The sequence below is a fragment of the Pituophis catenifer genome, unplaced genomic scaffold (genome assembly GCF_029215685.1).
Source record: "Pituophis catenifer annectens isolate HBS135680 unplaced genomic scaffold, rPitCat1.0.hap2 SCAF_8, whole genome shotgun sequence".
NCBI lineage: Eukaryota > Metazoa > Chordata > Lepidosauria > Squamata > Colubridae > Pituophis > Pituophis catenifer.
In genome coordinates, this window is record NW_027256888.1 from 60653497 (window position 1) to 60675317 (window position 21821).

Sequence of the window (21821 nt, forward strand, 5' to 3'; positions counted from 1 at the left end):
GTTGAGTTTCTCCCAAGGCAAAAGGCGGCGTGGACGCGGGAACGGATCCAGGACTGTTTGTTTCCTGCCCTTAGACGTCCCAGCTGAGCTTCGCGGGTGGGAGGCTCCTTCCTCGGGGTTCAGCCACCGCCTCCCGGCCGGGGCCAGGTCTCCGTCTCCTTCCCTTCCTCCGCGACTGGACTCTCCTGCTGAGAAGGAGTGGGGGCGCCCCACCATGCCGCCCCGGAGACCTTGAGTGGGAGCTCTCCCCTTTGGTGGAGCGGTTGTTGGGGGGGGTATTTTTTTTGCAGCCACTGCGCCGCCCAGCCCAGCCCAGCCCCGGGAAGGAAGACGTCTAGGAAGAGGGTAGAGACGACCATGCAGAGCTGGACTAAGTTCTCCTCCCGCCCTCTCCTCTTCCTAGCCGCGCTCTTGGTGGTGGAAGGTTCCCAGCTCGACGGCACCAAGGCGAACGCGATCAAGGCCACCCTCATGGGCGAGACGCCGACCCAGGCGGCCAACAGGACGGCCACCTTCCACCAAGGACTCTCTCTGGGGAGCGGCAAGAAAGGCAAGCTCTTCGGCCAAGGTGGGAAAGGCCTCAAGCATTATCACCGGCAAGGCGAGGTAAGGTGCATCTGTGTCGCCCTTGGGCTTTTTTTCGCTCCTCTTGCTTCTTTCCAGACGGGGTCCCCTCGAGGACCGGATCCAAGGGCTCCACGCCTTGGAGACCGGCAGTTAATCGCATCTGGATGGTTAATCGTGGAGAGGTGGCAAGAAGAAGAAGAAGAAGGGAAGGTTAGACCGGGAAGATAGGGGTACCTCATCCAAGGTCCTCTCAAAGTAATGATGTCCTTCCTTCTTTCCTTCCTCTTCTTCTTGCAGCTGCACTATCAATAACTTCGGATATGTATAAATTCCTCAAGAAGGTAATTGTAACCTGTTTGGTAATTTAAGATTTGCATCTCAGTCCCATTTGGAGATAGGGTTTAGTTCCGAATGATTTCTTGGACAGTAATAATAAAAGCAGCATGAATGGAAGATTGAAGACTCAAGTTTTTAGTATTCTGTGGGCACATTGTTTCAGCAGTAATTGACAATGATGATTGTATGATTATTATGACCACCAAAGGGTTGTTTTTGGTATTTCCTGTGTGTTGGTACCATAAATGCACCAAGATTTAAAAGAAAGTGCAAAAATGGCAATGTTTCAAATGAAACCACAATGTGGAACAGCAGGTTAGCTCTGGGAACATCACAGCCAGGACTTTTCAATATAGTTTTTAAACTGGGGCGGACGACGGGTGGTGTTAGAATACCTGATGTTATTCCCATTATGGATGAGTGTGGAAGTAGTAAATTTAAAATTAGAGACCAGTAAGACGTGTTCCCCAAGGAGTAGGACATTCCTCCCTTCCCATGAGGAATTATTAAATGGAGTGAGATGGAACTTTTTCAATCTCTTCCAGTAATGCTAGTTCCTAACCAGAATTTTAGCAATAGAACAGATGTAACTCCAGAGACCTGTGGCCAGATCTCCCCACAAAAACTTAGAGGCAGCTGTAAAAATGAGAAAGAAAAGAAAAGCATTTTCTATTGTTTTTCTTCTGTTGCTAGCCTGATTATAGAAATAAAAGTATGCACAATGTCATTTTCATAGGGTAGCCATATTCATCTCTTCCAACAAAGGGACTTGTGGCATTTTAAAGGCAAGACCTTTAAAATAGCATAAAATATTAACTGTGATCCGCTGACTTTATGGAATACGGAAGTCGTTAATCCTCATGATGTCTCAATAATTTCTGCTGTTTCTTTAATACAGAAGATGTCCTGAAGATAGGAACCTTGGTTATAACTGTGCTAATAGGTCTTGTAGCCTGAAACATCTGGAGAGCCATAGAAGTTCTTTTCCTTATGGCCCAACACTGTGCTAAATAGTTTTAATAGATTTTAAGGTTTTTTTTAAAGCAGGTTAAATTACATCTCCTTCAACTTGGTGCAGTCTGAGTTCAAAATCCCTCATTCCCCTGCATCTACTTTTTAAAAAAGTTTTGAGAAATATTGCACTATTTTACATTGTTCTTTTCTATACTTATAGTTTAGTGCCTCTGAGATAAGAAAGCAGAAAATAGAAAATGGTAACTTGATAACTTATTAAGTATGGTGGTCAGAAAACTGATAGAGGCAAAGAATGCTTTAAGATTAATTCCAAATCTTATATAGGTGAATAACTGTAGAAGGTTGCTTCAAGGTCACAAAATAGGCACATAAGTCACAAATTGTCATAGAATCTTTCCCTTTCTGCCTTCTTTTTTCCCCTTCTTTTCTTCTTTTGGGCTTCTCAGAAGTTGATTAGAACCATTGCATCCTTAATTATCTTGATCTGAAGAATTCTGATTTCATAGGCTGTAAAAAGTTATCTTATGCCTCTTTTTCTTTATTTTGAAAGAGCGTGGAAATCCTGCATGATTGACAGTATTGAGTCACAAGTTTTCTGAACAACCAAAAACACCAAAGAGCCTAGAATCAGTCAGTGCTCCAAAGGTATCAATTCTGTTCTTAAAAGACATCTTTCAGAAGTTGATATGGGATAAGATCTTCATTTAAATTTTTTAAAAAAGTCTAAATAATAGATTCTTAGATGTATTTTAAAGTCTGTTGTGAAGCAAACATTTTCCAGTGTATTTCTCTGGAAGAGGCATTGCATCCATCAACTGCTTCATTTTTGGATCATTTCCCAGTCAGTTGATCTCAAATCCATTCACTAAATGAAAAGACATTCCTTGACTTCCTGCAAAGATAGAGTAACTGATGTCTGTTTTAATAGGAAGCTATCCAATATATATACATTCAAAATGCGGTTCCCATTAGCAAGGTAAACAGCATAGAGTCCTCAAGCAAGGAAATGCAGAATTCTTCATTTTGAATATTCAGTTTGAATATAGGTAGCATTAACCTGAAGATTTATAGTGGTGATAAAGTATCAAGAGTCAGGGTTTTTTTCCCTCATTCTCACAACTAAAGGATTGCTAGAAATTAGAGTAGAATAATTTACAACTGAAAACAGCAATCAGTGGAATGACTGTGGTCTGCGTTTTGCTATCATTTATTCATTCTGTAATCTTTAATTTAGGGATGTGGTGGCTCAGTGGCTAAGATGCTGAGCTTGTCAGTCAAAGGGTCGGCGGTTCGAATCCCTAGTGCCACGTAACGGGGTGAGCTCCCGTTACTTGTCCCAGCTTCTGCCAACCTAGCAGTTCGAAAGCATGTAAAAAATACTTTGTGGGAAGGTAACAGTGTTCCATGCGCCTTTGGCATTTAGTCATGCCGGCCACATGACCACTGAGACAGCGCTGGCTCTTTGGCTTTGAAATGGAGATGAGCACCACCCCCTAGAGTCAGGAACGACTAGCACATATGTGCAAGGGGAACCTTTACCTTTACCTTTTACCTAATCTTTAATTGATAGGCTGTAAAAAAGATAACAGAAAATATTTTAGTGGTTTCCTCACAACTTGTATTATTATGAAAAAACTATAACCCATTTATATTGTATAGGCATGGTTTTTAATAAAACCTAGGTTTAATTTTCTGCAATGAAAAAGGAACTTATTTGTTTGCTAGTTAAATGATGGTGGCTTTCCCAAAGGTGCTTTTTCAAAAGGCAACTGGAATGTCTTTGTTTTGCTTGAAGTTGTTTCGCTTCTTACCCAAGAATTATCCAATTTATCCAATTTATATACCGCCCTTCTCTCTGAGGACTCAGGACGGTGTACAGCCAAGATAAGAACATAGAATACAAATATTAAAAACAGTTAAAAATATATATAAATTTGGCCCGAAAGTTAAGAAATCACAAACTGATTAAAAGAATTTTATAAATTTCTTCTTAAGCCAGCCCGGCTTGCTGGAAAAGATGGGTTTTGAGAGCACGACAGAAGGCATTGAGGTCATGGATTCTCCTTATCTCAGGGGGCAACTGATTCCAGAGGGTAGGAGCCCCCACAGAGAAGGCTCTCCCCCTGGGAGTCACCAGCCTACATTAGTCTACATCTAGACTAATAGCATCTAGTAACACCCGGTGCACAACCATGTTCTAAGTGGAAATGTTATTCATTAGTAAATCTGTCTATTCTGTTTTGCCTTCTAAGTGTGGCTTATATCAAGCAACACTTAGAAGTTCTTAGAAAGTTACTGGAACTTGCATCTCCTTGCAATCTCCTCTAATATGTCAGTCTTTGCTTCCTAATAAGCATTGGACTTTTTCTAACTTCTGATGTCTATATGGTAAAGATTATAAACCTTCTGGGCATGTTAAACACCATCTTTTGTACTGTATGTTCTGTACACAATGTACTCAGCGCTAATTATCTTGTCATGATTAGAAAACTGTCCCGTTTCCACTCAGAGACAGTGGACTTTTCTCTGTGCACTAAGAAAAAAGGAATAATTGCTCTGTACTTTCTCCTACCCACAAAAAGGCAAATGATTATTCCCCTTTCTCTTCTTCCATGAAGCATATTTTCCTGTACAGGGGAATGCTTCATCCTACTTCCTTTTGAAGGGAATAGAATGGTCCATGTGGGATGTGACAAGGAATCATTGCTCATTAATTCCTCTTATTCGGAGTGATTTCTGGTTGAGAGACTGTAGTATGGACAGGAAAGACCTCTGCCAAAATGCTATGGGCCAGTTGGGGAGCACTCCACAGGATGCATCTCAACCAAAAACTTTCTAAATTCTGTTTTAAAGTTTGCAGTTCAGAGAGAAAGCAACATAGCAAATGACTTCTTTTTATGCCTCCCACTGTCCATATTGCTGCGTATGTGCTTGCGATTTGCATGTGCACACACCAAGTGTCAAAAGTTCCATGAAAAATATCCAGTATTAAGTTATGTTTTGCACAACTTGACCAAGTTCTGTAACAGTACTTGAAAACTTTGTGTTCCAGAGAGATGACAAGAGTTCTGCATCTGAATAATAGTTATTTTTTTAAAAACACGGAATTTTATGTTGGAGTGAAGATAAAACAAATAGGCATTAAAAAGATGGGAAAATGAAAAAATTAACTGACCATTATTAAGAGATATTTCAAGTATTTCTCTGGCTGCCTTTAACTCTTAGGAATTATATTTCTTTAGACAGAACAAAACCATCTAGTCCATCAGGAGGATTGTAGAAAAATGTGCTTTTTGAGAGAAGTTGATTGTTTAAATTATGTAGCTGAGTTATTGTTCATAAATAGTTATTGTTATTAACAGTTTGTGAACAGTTATTTATGAATTGTTCATAAAAATATCTCATCTATAGGTAAATGGAATGCAACTAAACAGATAAATGATCATAATTTTTCTATTACTTGTTGCTGCTACTGCTTGCTTGCTATACCTAGCAATGGAAGGATGTGTAGCAAAAAATAAGAATATAGGGAGGAGCACTCCTCTCCAAGTAGTAAAGTCAACTGAAAAATGCATAGAGAAATTTGAGAGAAATTTTCAAGCATCCCGTGAATAAAATAGAAAAACAGAAGCCTCTTTCTCAATAGAAGAGAACTTTTGCAGAATTGTAGAGCAGATTTTTATCACCAGACAAAGTAAAAGCATATGGGGAAATGAAAGAAATGGCAATGGGAATCAGAACTCATTTCTTTTGTGCTGTTAATGACTTCTGCATATTGTGATTGAAAGGTAGAGAGATGAATCTGTGGGAGAAAAAAAATTGGACTGGATCCCTTTCTCCTATAACTTTCTAGATTCAGCACGAAAAGGAAAACATTAGCTTTTGGTTCTTCCAGCAATGACTCATATATTTAAGACTGCAGGACCAGTGATATCAGTGATGGATGTTACTGAAACTTTTTATTTATTTATTTATTTATTTATTTATTTATTTATTTATTTATTTATTTATTTATTTATTTAAAAAAGAGCTGCTGAAATGAAATTTCTAGTGTCAGAGCATGAAATCTGCTGTATTTAAAAATAACGGTTACATGAATTCCAGTTAATTAGTACATAACCATTTTGTTGAAAAGAAACCATTATTAGATTAGTAGCTCTTAAGTTGTTTAGACTATTGGAATTTGTTTTGAGGGATACAAGACATTGTTTGAAAAATATCAAAGCTTTCTTGTCTGTCGCTTCCATTCTATCCATTTTTTATCCTTGATCTTTAAGGCAATGACATGAACGTTTGTGGATGGTGGTGATTTATAGTGACTAAGGCAATGCTTCCCAAACCTGGGCAAAATTACCCAATCTAATTACCCAAAATTAAATAAAAGTGCTCTTTTTTATTTTTGGATAACAACACATTTCCCAATCTTCACAGGTACATTCTGATAAGCGGTTTTGCATAATGAAGGAAAGGTTGGGACCACTGCCTTTAGCGTTGGAAGCCAAAGAATGAGGCTCAGAATAGATTGTATGAATTTGGGATAATCATGCTGTCTTCAACCCAATGCACCACACCAGATTTTAGTTTTATAGTTGAAATATATAAATAACTGTATGTGTATTCAATGTAACGGTTTTTTTTTACTGTCAAAGACCAAAATAAAATATTTTATCTGTATAGGATACATCTCTCTTTTTAAAATGAGAGAACTGAAGTTGAAAAAAAAATGTGGGCCATTAAATGTTGTTTAGATACAAAAGAAACTATAAATAGTATAGTTTTAATTGGCATTACCAAGTTCCAGACTTGATTTCCTTATATGTTAATAAAAATGCGATTGGCAGAATTCTGGACTACATGTTGAAAATAAATACGTGCACAGAAGAAAAGTCAGCATTTACTGGGATGAATTGATTTGTCCACAAAACATTTCATAGTTGGTTTAAAAATGCTATTATAAAACCACAAGTAGTGGATTGTATCTACAGAGCATTCTATTATCTCTTATACTTTGTACTTGTATTTTGGATATGTGGGTTCATTTTGTATACCAGGTAGTGATATATAGAGATTTTCTACTGAACATATTTCTGCAGCTAATCTTAACACTTTAGTAACTGTATTATTTGAAAGTTTTAAATATACAGTTAAGTATTTTTTAATACAGAGCTAAAAGCTAATATTATTTACCCGTGTGGAATTTTAAAAAAAATTAAAGACTTCATTAGCCTAAAATATGTGCAGATTTCTTTTGCATCTCCATTTTGAAGCTAGCATTCTGCTCATCATCTTCATGAATAGGTCTTTTTTTTTTCATATTGGAAAGGATATGCAATGAACTTGCTTACTTTTTCACAATTTGACCCCCATTTTTTTAGCAGCTGTTACACTTGACTCTTCCCTAACTTTATGCATTCTTTTTTAATAGTAATTTTTGATAAAATTACAAGTACAGTGATCAAAAATATACTAATACAAACTGGAAAAAGTGAATAGAAAAGAAAAATAGAAATAATAAAAGACAAAAAATGTGAATATACCAAGGAAAAATAAATAAATGACTTCCACCTTCATCACAAGTATAAACAATTTTACTAAAATTCTCTTAAAATCCAAGAAATGATCTCTTATCTATAAACAATTTGTTAAAATGTCATTATTTCATTCTGAACAGGAATAGTTCATTCAGTTCATTATTCAAGATTACAACATATCTATTTTAAACCTAATAAAATAGAGAGTTGGGAACTTTCTGGAACGCTGACACCAACTTTATATTCCTTCCTTTTACTTTTAACAATCTTGGTCTTTATTCTCTTCAAATAATGTCCTAAAACTTGATTATGTTGTTCTCACAAAATTCTTCAAAGACCTTTATACTCAGAGTAAGAAGGAATATCAAATATTTTAGCTCATACTGTTGTTCAATTCATTTAAGCCAATTCCTTTCACTCCCTTCCTTAAAATCTTTTGAAATCCCATATAGGGAGATCATCTAGGTAGCTCTCTTGCTTCTTATTTATATATTCTTTTTATGATTAATATAGTATCCAGTTTCTTTTGTATGTCCAGTACAGCATTCTTCCCCATATCATTTTTGTGGCTTGTCAATTTTAATTCCACTTTCAGAACAGTCTCAGTCTTGTCCAGTAAAACTTGTTCCGTTTCCATAGTACAACAGTTTATCAATAGATACAAAGTTTCAAAACTTCTGGGTCCATTGTTCAAGAATATACTTCAGTATGTGAAATGTTAAAATACTTTGCTCCATTCTGTATTAGTTAGTCAAATATAAGTGTTCTTTTCCTGTAATTGTAATCTTTAGTGTTTTCTAGTTCCTTCCTTCAGCTTCCATCCTATATTTTTTTAAGAATTCCAAATAAAATATTTTCCAATGGGAAGGATTCTTATAATTAATTTCAAAATCATATTTCAAATTTATCTGGATCCTTAGCCCATTGGTAACTTTTTAAAATCAAAGTTATAATCACCTTTTTGCTGCTTATTCTTCTCCCACTAAATTGTTAATATGCTCTAACTTATAATTAAAACTATTTCACGAAGGATTGAAGAAATTTATTTGGCACTGTCAAACTTGTCAATCCAAAATTTGTAATAGCTGGAAAGCAGTTAACAAGCAATTTCTAAAAGTGATTAGAAAAATAAGTATGCCTTACAAAGATGCTAAGCACACTTTGAATAAGAAGGTTATTCCATCTCCTAAAGCTGTTAAACCTGCTGGAGTCTGCTAATTTGTAATCTCCTCACAAATAGCAACTGCTTGGAGTATTTATGGGTAATCTCAAATCCTCTCCTTGTCCAGAGTGGTTTCAAAGAGCCAGTCTCAGCAGCTCTTCATTTTGCTATGGCTGTTGGCTCCGCTTTTTGTGGAATCCTCTTCAATTTGCCATTTTTTCCACAGAAACCAACTTTATGCATTCTTTACATGCACATGACATTAGATATTTTGAGATACATCTAAGTGCAAAGAGGCATGCAAAGAACTATATAACACTATTCCTAATGCTACCGATAACCTGAAACAAAAATCATTAGACCTGGGAAAGGTCAAAAGAGAACATGTATCAAAATTAGTGAATTTCCTGTGACCATGTCTGAACCATGTTTAGAAAATTTGTGTTTAAATAGGATTATAATAAAAGACCTTTATACTCAGAGTAAGAAGGAATATCAAGTATTTTATTCAATTGTTGTTCAATTCATTTAAGCCAATTCCTTTCAATCCCTTAAAATATTTGGAAGTGAAAATATACATTAAAAAAAATTAAATGGTACAGAATGGTAAATAGTAAATTCTGATAATCAAAACAAAAACCTTTTTTAAAAAAATTGCATTTATTTAGAGTACTCTCACCAGTGTAAGCAGTGAGATTACCTATGCCTCAAATAACTTAGTTTTCCAGGTCTGACTAATTACACATCAACGGCCCTTAACCTTTTGGGTATCAGGGATCAGGTCCGTGGAAAGAGTGTGCTGTTTGCATCCCATGGATGGGGCTTCACTTGTTTGCGTGGCCCAATTTCTGGCATGCCGCAGACTGATGCTGGTCCAAATAAACTGGGGGTTGAGGACCCCTGCTATAGATTATTTGTCTATCTGAGCTTGAATTCACTCTCTCTGTTCTCTACTGCATTATACAATGACATAGGAAACATACAAAATCCTCGGGTTTAGGTAAACGTTTATCTTATTTAGTCATGTACAACTCATTGTCTGAAGACATTTCTTTGTTCGTGTGGCCAGCATGACTATATGACAGCATGATTACACAGAATGCTGTTACCTTCCCACCAAAATGGTACCTATTTATCTACTCACATTTGCATACTTTCTCAGCAAGAGCTGAGACAGGAATGAGAGCTCATTCCATCATACGGTGCTTGGGTCTTGAACCTGGCCTGTCAGCTTTCCAGCTGACAAGCTTGGTATCTGTAACCCGCTAAACCATCACGCCCTCCTAGTTTAGTGTTACATAAATGCAAAGCTTGTCGATCGAAAGGTCGGCAGTTCAGCAGTTCACATCCCTAGTGCCGCGTAATGGGGTGAGCTCCCATTACTTGTCCCAGCTTCTGCCAACCTAGCAGTTCGAAAGCACGTAAAAAAATGCAAGTAGAAAAATAGGGACCACCTTTGGTGGGAAGGTAACAGTGTTCCGTGTGCCTTTGGTGTTTTGTCATGCCGGCCACATGACCATGGAGATGTCTTGGGACAGCGCTGGCTCTTCGGCTTTGAAACAGAGATGAGCACCACCCCCTAGAGTCGGGAACGACTAGCACATATGTACGAAGGGAACCTTTACCTTTTACCTTTTACATACCAGTATATCATACATCAAGCTTCACAGCCCAAAGGCTCTCTAGTTCTCTTTTCCAACTATTACAACAGCCATGAAAACCATTTGCCTTTTGGTTACTCCTGGATTACAGCTCCCAGCAGTGACAGCAATTGTGAGAATGGTGAAGGCTATATCTGTTGTAATGTGTGTGTGTGTGTAGGGGAAACATCCTTTAAGTTTCTTTTTCTCATCTTTCTATAGACCTTTCTGAAGAAATGAATAGGTATGAAAGATGTGTTAATATTGGGCTTTAGATATCTTTGGCTACACGTCTCTCCCCCGGTTCTTTCTCTATCCTGCCAAGGAGTAGATGCTACTCTGTATTGTAGCAGCAGCAGCAGCAGCAGCTTGAGGCCGGCAGTGAGGGATTTGGATAACAAACAGAACAGGCATGTAAAAGACCAGGCAGAAGTTTCCACAGCTGCAGACTTAATCTTTGTGCTAACAGTTCTCTGGATGCAAACTGGCAATCAAGTAAGGAAAAGAATACCTTCAGTATCCTCGGCCAGGAAATAAGAATTTAGCTTATCCCACCTTAGGGTTGCTAGTGGCAGATGTCTAAAGAATGATCCCTCCTACTAGCAAAATCTCTATTTTTCACTGATCTGCTTTTCAATATACTTTCTGAAATATATAAGTGATTTGTTGCTAGTCACTTGTGCCAGGATAAAATTGTCTGTGTTCAGAAACTAGGCACAGCTGGTTAGTATTTTGGATGGGATATTATTACCAGGCTATAGGTGAAAGTGAAGTTGAGATTCATCCCATTTCTATGAGTCTGCCAAGAAAACTGAGTTTGACTCAGAAGTGACTTTTCTTTGAATGATGATCTGGATTGTATAGGTTGATTATCAATATTCATCCGTATGACTCTGGAAGACTTTGGCCAAGGAATGGTCAGTTGTCCCCTCCTCCAAGTTGACCTAAGTGAATATGTCAAAGGTCATAGCCAAAAGGTGGGTACAAAGCAAACTTCATTCCTGAGAATTTTGAATATTGTCCCATGATGCAGATTTTTTATATTTGGGCTTCCCAAAAGATTTTATGAAATGGAGGGAGATTTGTATTTGTCCCCAAATCTATAGTGAGGAATAATGACTATTTAGAATATCCACTTTCTGCTGCAATTTTTAATAAGTATTTGGAACTATTACCTTGTGCTTTTAAACTAGATCATACCTGTAATTTTCCTCACAATTCACAGAAATATAAATTAGTATTGTAGGATTATGATATTTTTATTTCTGTACTTCACCCTTTTTTACTCCAGTTTTGATACAATTTATTAATGTATTTAAGTGAGTTGTGAAATACAGTACTTAGTTAATTAGTCTAATGTGGCAATGATGCCAAGACAGACAAAGATTTCCATTGCCTTCATTAATGAAACTTTTCCATATTATTGCTACTTCCAAAGGGGAATTCAATTCATTTATTGATTATATACAGTATGTTTATTCCACGTGGTATTTCTTAAGTAATTACATAATGTATGAATGAGATATAGATATAGAATATCTGTGGATATTCATAGGTAGGAGCCTTTAAAGCTTGGATAGGCAAAGTTCTCTCAGAAGGTTTTTGTATTGTAAAATACAATATTTTGTACAATATTTTGTACCATGAAAACAGTTTTGAAAAGTCAGTACATTGTCCATTAATTTCTCTGCAATTATTCATTTTCACAAATATTCTTGAAAAACTATGCAGTTGTCAATTTTAAAAAAGGGTGGGTTTCCAAATTTGAATTACACTTTTGACTATTTCTAAATGATACCCTGTTTCCCCCAAAATAAGACATCCTCTGATAATAAACCCAATCGGGCTTTTGAGCACATGCACTAAAATAAGCCTCCCCTGAAAATAAGCCCTCCCCAAAAATATTTAAATGCAGAGCTGGAAATCAGGTAAGACAGCAAGAGGAGCCCCATCTTGTTCCAAGTACCCCAAAATAATAAGACCTCCCCGATAATAAGGCCAAGTGCTTATTTCAGGGTTCAAAAAATATAAGACAGCGTCTTATTTTCGGGAAACATGGTAGATGATATCATGTGGTATAAATTCTTCTATCCAGGCACTTTTGGGATATTCACATATAGTATCTTTATTTAGTGGGACGGCTTTGGGTTAAAATATATGACATTAGATATGTTGTACTATTATATAGATTTGAAAATTTTGATTCATTTTGTTGAAAATTGCAGTTTGATGACAATCAATGTTCAGGGTTAATTCAGGCTTTAACATTTTTCTTTAAAAAATGTTATATGGAAGATTTGGGTGAATACTGGGATATTTATTTTAGATCAGTTATGAAATGCTATATAAATTTCATCATATTCTACATTAAAGGATAAAATATCACTTGTCTTTTCACACCCAATAGTTATAACTATAACTGCTGATTGTAAATCTACTGATATATTAATTTGGACTATTGGCACTTTCAGCTTCAGAGATAGATTAATAAAATTAGTCAGAGGCTCCTATTATCATTAACAAAACTTTTAAAACTAAAAATCATGCAATTAGTTTTTAAAATATTTTTTGTTGCTAAACCAATTCGACATGCACATTTTAAATACTGAATGGAATAAGAAATCTCTTTTTGTCTGAATGGTGGGGGAATATTTCTGTGGAAAATTTCAATAAATGTTAGCCCACAACATTAATATTTCAATTTATTAAACCCCATTGTGTTTGAAAAAAAAAAGGAATAAGTAAATCATGTTCTTGGAGACACAGTGAGAAGAATGTTTCTCTCAAACATACCTTTTTGCAACATCCTAAAATTGTCTTCTATTCTGCTAAGACGTTTTTCTACATATTAATTTAACTTAGAAAGAAGCTTTAATATTTGTTAGTGTCTCTGTTCTTTTGAATTCCATATGTCCTATGAATGTTAATGGATTCATTTTGCCATTCTTTTTGCCAATAGATTTGCTTTTTAATCCCTGGAAGATAGACTTATGGTTCAAATTGTCGAGTAGATGGAAGTCCTGATGCTATTTATGGCTAATGAACTTCTTCTTTACAAGCATAACTTTTTATGGATGATTGTACTGAAACATGGTAATCCTTTAATGAAACTTCTGCGTAAAACTGTCATATACACATTTATGAATGCTGTTTTTTATATATATAAAAACTTTTTTTCATTTCTAGCTTTATAATTGAGTGTAACAGCATTCTAATTATTGTAGTAATCAGGCTTTCCAAGTATAAAGATATTTGTCTTGTGACCAAACAGCATGGTAAAAAGGTTCTGTCTGCTTTAAGGTGTATCAATCCATAAAGAATATTTATATTTTTAAAAATATAAATATTTTTTCTTTTTTGGTTTTTTGGTGAGGATATATTTCAGTCTCTAGGAATTGTGGTACACCAAACCTGTTGCTGTGGAAATATTTCTTTTTTAATTATTATTTAAAATCAGAAATTTTTCAAAAGGATTAATCGAAATACAAAATTGCTGAGAACAAAAAATTCCAGAAGGATAGATGACATGGAAACACAGCCTGGAATATTAGTATAAAAATCTTTGCCGAATGATTCAGTTCTTTGTTTGTTATATAGCTTGAAGTTTTTCTAATTTATTTTCTCTCTTTTTTTTTAATCACTCAAATTGCACGGTTCTAAGAAAGTTGCGAGGGAGAGAATGTAAATCCAACTAAAATGCTTTTGTTGTTAAAAGAACCATTTGCACATCAAGATTCCCCACATTAGAGGTTGCGATTAAAACGGAGATGGAAGCATTTTCAGAAAATAGCTAGATGAGGCTTTCTAAGATAAAATCTCTATGAATCAAGTTTGATAGCTGATCTCTTCATGGACATATTCATGCCACTTTCTTGACAACTATGGGACAGAATTTATTGCTTATTTGTACCCTATGACTATCATTAAGTATTGTACCTTTTGATTCTTGACGAATGTATTTTGTCTTTTTATGTACACTGAGAGCGTATGCACCAAAGACAAATTCCTTGTGTGTCCAATCACACTTGGCCAATAAAGAATTCCTGTTCTGTTCTGTTCTGTTCTGTTCTGTTCTGTTCTGTTCTGTTCTATTCTATTCTATTCTATTCTATTCTATTCTATTCTATTCTATTCTATTCTAAGCATTGTCTTCTAGTCTAGCATACAGGCTTGGAATTTTTGCTGTTCAAACCTAATTAGTTTTTAAAATCAACTAGGGGTGGCTAATTGCTACCATCTAACTGGGGATAAAGTGCTTAATAACCAGTGAGCAATTAAAATTGCTGTAACACTGGTTATTGTTCTTAAAAGACAGACAGAACAAGTCTTCACAAATGCGCTATAAGAAGAAGTTGCCAAATCATTGTTTAATTGGTTGATATCCCTTTTGTTTCCCTGATCCCCCACCCACTTCTCCATTAGCCCTGGTCATATAGAGTCTCCTTTAATTTTCTACATTTTAATACGCTAACATGAAAAGGGGATAGAGAAATATACCATACGCACCATATTTTATTATCTCTACTGTAATAAGGACCAGCTTCAAGACTGAGCCTTGTACAAAATGCATTAGTTTAAAAGGTGATCCTTGACTGGATATTGTTGTACTGAAATTCAAACCAGCATTGCTGCAAAACAATCAAAGTTTGGTGTAATAATGTTTTCCCTTTTGGACTGGCATTGCATTTTTTAGAATAAAATGCCATGGTGGAGCAGGTAAGAAAACACACCATGATTCTGAGCTTGATTGCACAAAGTGGTTTTTCTGGAACACCTTATAACCTCCAAGTAGGGGTGATATTTTAAATCTCCATTTAAATCAGTGTTGAATGTAAATTTAGCGGTAAATCGATGCTTCATGCAAGGGCAGCACTGGGACTTTTATCATTTTTTTTTAATAAAATGAATTTTTTAAATGTTCTCTTCAAAGAGCAGAGCAGAGAAAAGGCTTCACAGTTGAAAAGGGAGAATCAGTGTCATAAACCTGGTAGGAGACTTTCCCCCAGTTTATTTAAAGCTGTTAGTGAGATGGGCAGCATAAAAATTTAATAAATACATAAAATAAAAACATATAGAAAAAGACCTTCCAATATATCGAAACTTCAGATGTTTGAAATGATAAGATAAAAGAACTGGGAAGCCTTCCCTCATTTTTGTCACACCTATTTAGTGCATTAGAAGTTTGTCAGCCAGCAAGGAGATAATTTCAGTAATCTGTATGAAATCCTAAGTGATCAATATCTGTTATAGCAATGTTTGTTATATGCTGATTTATATGCTGATTTCCCCCCCTGTATGATATAAAAATGAATCCACAATTTTATCATGAACAACCAGATCAGTACAATTGCAGAAAATATGATTTTCAGCGGATAAATTCACCATAGCTAAATATCCATAGTTAGTCAGATTGTGCTAAGCTTTCATTTGAATGAAAATTCACACAAAAAGCCCTGTTGAAGTTGCATTCTGTGTCCTCCCCTCCTTCTAAGTGCAAAATGAAGCAGCCATATTGCTTTGCTCTACAAATGGTTTTTGAGTTCTTCATCTAGGTAGTTCCTAGGGAGAACAACTGAAAAAGCTACCAAACACGTAAACAACTACCTGGGACCAATTGAACAGACTTTTATGAATACAGACCAACAAGAAAAGAATTCTTGGAACTGCTGAATGCATCAAATAATGTGAGGCCTCACTGAGAAGACATGTCACATCTGCTCTAGATGTGTAGAATTCCATCATTTTCTTAAGATGAAGCACAACTGTCTTCATAGATCTAATAATTAGTAAGTATGTAGATGCTGATCCACTAACTCCTAAAAGGAGCAACAAGGGAACTGGCCAGATTTCTCCTTTTCTGTAGTTCCCAGAGTGAAATCTAGTGATGCTTTTCATTGCATGTGCATCTTGTTAAGGATAACGTGTTTCCTGAAGCACAGCAGCTGTCTGTCAAGAACTGGGATAAAAAAATCACTCTATATTAAAAGTTTCGTGGAATGAACTACTTTTTGAGACAGTAAAAAGAGTTTTTGTAAATTGTTGGTTAATAAAGCATTTCCAAAATGCTTTTTAGTATTGCTTGTAAAATTCTGGAGTCATTTTCCCCCCTCCTTTTTTGCTATCTTCCACAACTTCCCGTGTAAGGAAATGGCTTTTAAAGAGAAGAATCCTCTTAAAATTATTATTTTTTTACTGAGAGGTCCTTAATACAGCAGCTGCAATAAATTGGAACTGAACTTTAGCCTCAATTAGAGCTTTAGATATGGCTTGCCAAGTAAATAAAGTTGTTATAGCCTCATGGTAATTTCTTAGGCAACTGGACCTTAAGGTTTTATGAACAAAACAGAACAAGTGGCATTATTTCTAAAACTGTTCATTATCTCTCATGTTTCAGAAAAAGTTATAAAACTATCCCAACACATTTAAATATGGATCACATTTGAACTTGTCCTTCTGTGAGAAATTAATGTTAGAATTTCTATAATCCTTGCATTTTTTCTTAAATGCTACAGTAACTTTTAGGATAAAAGATGTGCAAGAGATCAGAGATGTAATAACTTGATATGTAGCATGTAGTCATGAAGATCAATTGTAATTTGTTCCACTCCTTCACTGAGGTTGATAGTCATAAACAGCTACAGATTAAGTAAGCAAAGGAACAATCAAACCTCTTGCAATTGTGTCCACTAGGTTACATCATGGTTAAACAAGCTAGATAGAATTATGGGAAGAAAGAAGTCTGTAACAACCCATCTTGATACCGGGGATTTCATGTCACAGTACACATGAACACAGTACACAGTAAACAGACGTGCATTTTGCCATGGTTGCATTTTGCTATGGTTGCATTTTGCTATAGTGCTAAGGCAATATAGGATAGTGTGTGGATTGTATTGGTGCTGATGAAGCAATGACTCCCCAAGACTTCCCAAAACTTCAGCATCATTCCCAAGGATACTTAGTTTGCCCAGAATTCTCCCAATGTCCCTGGGTAAGTGGTACTGAATACACTTGCTTTGAAGTTCAGCTCAGCTCAGCCCAGCCTAGTCCAGACGGACAGGGAGATATAGCACTAAAGCAGCCCCCAAATACAGCACTTCAGGGGCTGCTTTAGACTGATAGATGATATGACCATTTAAAATAAGACATTCCCTGATAATAAGCCCAATCGGGCTTTTGAGCACATGCACTAAAATAAGCTCCCCCTGAAAACAAGCCCTCCCCAAAAATATTCAAATGCATGTGTAGCCAGTCCCCGCCATTTCCTCTAGTTTTCTCCACATGCCCCAAAATAATAAGACCTCCCCAAAAATAAGGCCAAGCGCTTATTTTGGGTTCAAAAAAATATGACAGGGTCTTATTTTTGGGGAAGCTGATCAATTCAAGCATTTTCCTGAAAGTATTCTTACTTTGTCTTCCCATAATTTTGCTGAAGCTATGGCTTCAACTCAGATCAGATTTATGGGAACTTATGTAGAAGCAATTAGAAAGTTAGTAATTCACTAGAATAGAATAGAATAACAGAAGGGAATAATGGAAGGGACCTCGGAGGTCTTCTAGCCCAACCCTCTGCTCAGGAAGGAAACCCGACACCATTTCAGACAAATGGTTGTCCAATCTTTTCTTAAAAACTTCCAGTGTTGGAGAATTCACAACTTCCTCACAGAACAAGATAACCGGATCTTGGAGTGTATTGTTCGGCCAGATCATAAGGATGAAAACTTAGCAAATCCTTGTCTTTATTACTTTGGATTTTGAGTACAGTTAGTCCTCATTTACTGACTGCCTTGTTCAGTAACAGTTTGAAGTTACAATGTACGCATTGTGTTATGCCTGACCTGTTGTTTTTTTTCCTTTTATTTTACCCTTTGCACGGTAGAGAAATTGGAGAGGAAGGCATTACAGAGTCCCTTGGGAGTTGGGCGGCATAGAAATTTGATAAATTAAATTAAATTAAATTAAATTACAAGGTTTTGCCTACTTAGTCTCTTGTAATCTCTTCTTCTCCAGTTAATGTAAATAAAAACATTATTTCTTTTCTTGCTAATTATTTGGCGAGCATTCCAAAGGGAGTGGGCAAAAGGAAAGCACAGTGGCAGTCATGCGATTTCCCTCTTAGCAACCAGTTTGCTTAGCGAAAGAGTTGCTGTTCCAATTGTGGTCATTAAAGAGGGGATTATCTCTATGTATATGGCACTTTTGAAGAGTTAAGTTCTACCATTTGTTTGTGGCTGGAGTTTCCTGAAGAAGGCATGTTAAAGTAACAAATGCCGGATGAAGGTGAACATGCTTAAATTAAAGTCAAGAAAAATGGAAATAGACAACCAAATTTTGATATTAATTTTAGACTCTTTTGGATAAGATTGTATTTTACCCCAAAGAACAGATCGACACTGTGGAATTCAGCTTGATTTTTATTTGTGTCTGAACTTTTAGCAATAGCAAAGATCAAATTTGTACAATTACACCAACTACAACAGTTTTTTAATTGCCTTAGTTTCACCATGATTAAACTGTTACGTGGCACCTATCTTTTAGAAGTTGGAATTGATACAGAATGGCAGCAAGGAAGCCAAGGAAGCATGGCACCAAGATAAAATTCCTGCTAGAAGAGCAGAAATATTTGCAGCTGTTTCTAGGTACATTTTTTTTAATTTGATTTATATGCCGCCCTTTTCCGGAGACTCAGGGTGGCTTACAATGCATTAAGCAATAGCCTTCATACTTTTGTATATTTATACAAAGTCAGCTTATTGCCCGCACAATCCAGGTCCTCATTTTACCTACCTTAGAAAGGCTGAGTCAATCTTGAGCCTGGTGAGATTTGAACTTGCAGTAATTGCAGGCAGCTGATGTTAATAACAGTGCTTTAGTCTGCTGCGCCACCAGGGCTCTTTATTTAACATGTTGGTTTTTAATCTTTTAATCTTTAAAATTTTATATAGCTGACTATCAAGGCACTTGATAAAGAATAAGGAAAATGAGTTTTAGAGATGTTCATGTTTTCAGAAATCTATTTGTTTGGATAGTCAAGAGAAATAAAGATGTAATAGCAAAAAGATATGCTATCTCTAAGTTAAGGGAAACCATGAAATCAAGAAAAAATGTATTTTTGGGAAAATGCTTTTTTTTTTTTTTGTTGGTGCAAAAGATGGATTGATTCTTTTCATGTAGGGAGCCTTTTCTGTCATTCGATAATCCTTCTGTAGAGGGGGAAAATATTTGTTTTAGAGAAGGGGTAAAGTGTACCCGTTACTAGAGACTTCCCATGATGGAGAGCATTCAGACTTTTGCCACCAGTAATCATAAATCTTGTAGTGAAATACTATAATTAAAACAAACAAGGAAAACTCATAAGTATAACTGTTTCTTACCAAATTATTCAACTGTCTTCTGCATTTGGTTTTACAAAGAATTTTTTTTTCTATACTCAGTTTTCAGATTGAATCCAGTAGGCAGCTTTTAGTAGTTACCCAATTTATAGCAATCTTGGATTGATTAATTATGTGCTATGTGCTATGATAGGTCATCATGTGTCCATGATGACCTATCCATAACCTATCCCAGAGGTGGGTTTCAGCAGGTTCTGACCAGTTCTGGAGAACCGGTAGTGGAAATTTTGAATAGTTTGGAGAACTGGTAAATACCACCTCTGACTGGCCCCATCCCCATCTAGTCTCTGCCTTCTGAGTCCCAGCTGATCAGGAGGAAATAGGGATTTTGCAGTAACCTTCCCCTGGAGTGGGGAGGGAATGGAGATTTTACGGTATCCTTCCCCTGCCAAGCCAAGCCATGCCCACCAAGCCATGCCATGCCCACCAAGCCACACCAAAAGAACCAATAGTAAAAAAAAATTGAAACTCACCGCTGACCTATTCCCAAAACTTGGCCATTTGTACCTTGAGTGACAACTATGGATTGATTTGTTTCATGATCGATTTGTTTGTTTTCCTGGCTGTCTGTGATATTCTCAGCAATCTTCTCCAATATCCAAGTTCAAAAGTGTCAGTACTCTTCTGGCTAGCTGTATTCTGATCTTTGTAGATGTAGAGAAATCACAGCATCTGAATATGCTTTCCAAATGCTAGTATGTGATGTATTTATTGAACAGAACATGGGTAAACTGAAGGATAATAGGGTGCATTTCATCAGCTTGAAGCATCCCTTCTATGCATAATCCTTATTCTCTGCTGATCTAATGTTTGCTATATAAAACTGGACAGGGATGCAAGGATGTTAGAAGCCAAGTTGTGGCTTTCAGTTCTTTAATGAATCCCTTCCTGGCCTTGCTAATGTTAAGAAGACAAACTGGTGCCTCATGTGTTCTGCAGCTGGGAGACTGGTGCCAATTCAGGCAGGCAACTCTCTGTGTCTGTTTTGACTTTAGCTTTCCAGAAGCTCCGGCACCGTGTTGTTCTCCAGAGAAGCATCTAAGTGGTTTCCCATTGACCAGGGATATGATGCTGGTTAATGGAAGCAGCATGTGAGGTGGGACTCCCCTCATACAGAATAATTTAAATCTGTTGGCTGGAGGTTTATGCAGCCCATATTCCTGGTTTCCCTTTTTGTATTTCATGGCATAGCATCCTTATGGCTCACCTCTTATCAGTGTTTCGGCTTGTGAACAGAAGAGCACTGGGTTAGCAGGAAAATGCAGAGTTCCCCTGCATCACTTCCATAGAAAGCCACTACTATTAGCCTGATAGATCAACATTTTTGCCACAACTTTTATTGATGATTCATGGTTATAAGTATTTATCATTTATTCAGCTGATATCTATGGCCACCCAACTGGCAGATTACAAGTCTAGGTGGCTAACATAGGATTAAAAACAAAACCAGCAATGGAAAAGAAAATTTAGTGTACTTAATGCCATCCCACAACCATTCAGCATTCCAGTTGTTACAAACAGGCCCATTCAATGCTGTGGCCCAGTGCCTGGGGGAAAAACAGGTCTTATTTGAATCTTGGAGTGAGAAAGTGGTATGCTATGCCAAAGGCTATATGTGCTTTCTGGGTGCTGCTAGATGACACAAATTTTGAAAAGGGGCAGGAAGAAACAATTGGATACGGGCAGTCCTGCAAATAACCTAACCCTTCTGTCGTTAAGAAATTCATAAATGCATTGCAACCAGAAGCATAGTCAATGCAACTTACGAAGGGGTAGTATTACATGGGTATACCATTGTGCATCCATAATTACCTGGGCCAGGACTGGAGAAGATGGATTGATTATATACAAAATAAGTATCAGACCAAAAAATATCAAATAGCTTATGAATGATTTCTTTTATTTGTATAAGCGTTATATAAGTGATATTAGAAGTATTATGTTTAAGAAATAGGATTTTATATATGGGGGGTTAAGAAATTTTTTTTTAGGGGTGTTAGTTTAATGATTGGTTATGCAATTTAGTTTATTGTTAAAGGTCAATAGAAATACCTTGTGTTCTGCTCTGGGAAGTCGGGGAGGGGGAGGGGGGTTGGGAGGGGGGTTGTGGGGAAATTGTGTTTGTTTTAAAACTTTTTCAACATAATTACCTGGGCCATTGCATCCTTTGTCAATTGCAATTTCCAAAGTATTTTCAAGGGTAATTCCATGTCCAACA

The 21821-nt window shown here is 36.5% G+C and overlaps 1 protein-coding gene across 1 annotated transcript in view; it reads left to right on the top strand.

The window, feature by feature from the left end:
• The first annotated feature begins 357 nt into the window (after positions 1 to 357).
• The window catches only part of DKK2 (dickkopf WNT signaling pathway inhibitor 2), a 60362-nt gene continuing 38898 nt past the window's right edge, over positions 358 to 21821 (top strand). Inside the window, exon 1 of the mRNA XM_070948896.1 lies at positions 358 to 606. Within this exon, the coding sequence (XP_070804997.1) occupies positions 358 to 606 (249 nt within the window). The remainder of the gene's footprint in view (positions 607 to 21821) is intronic.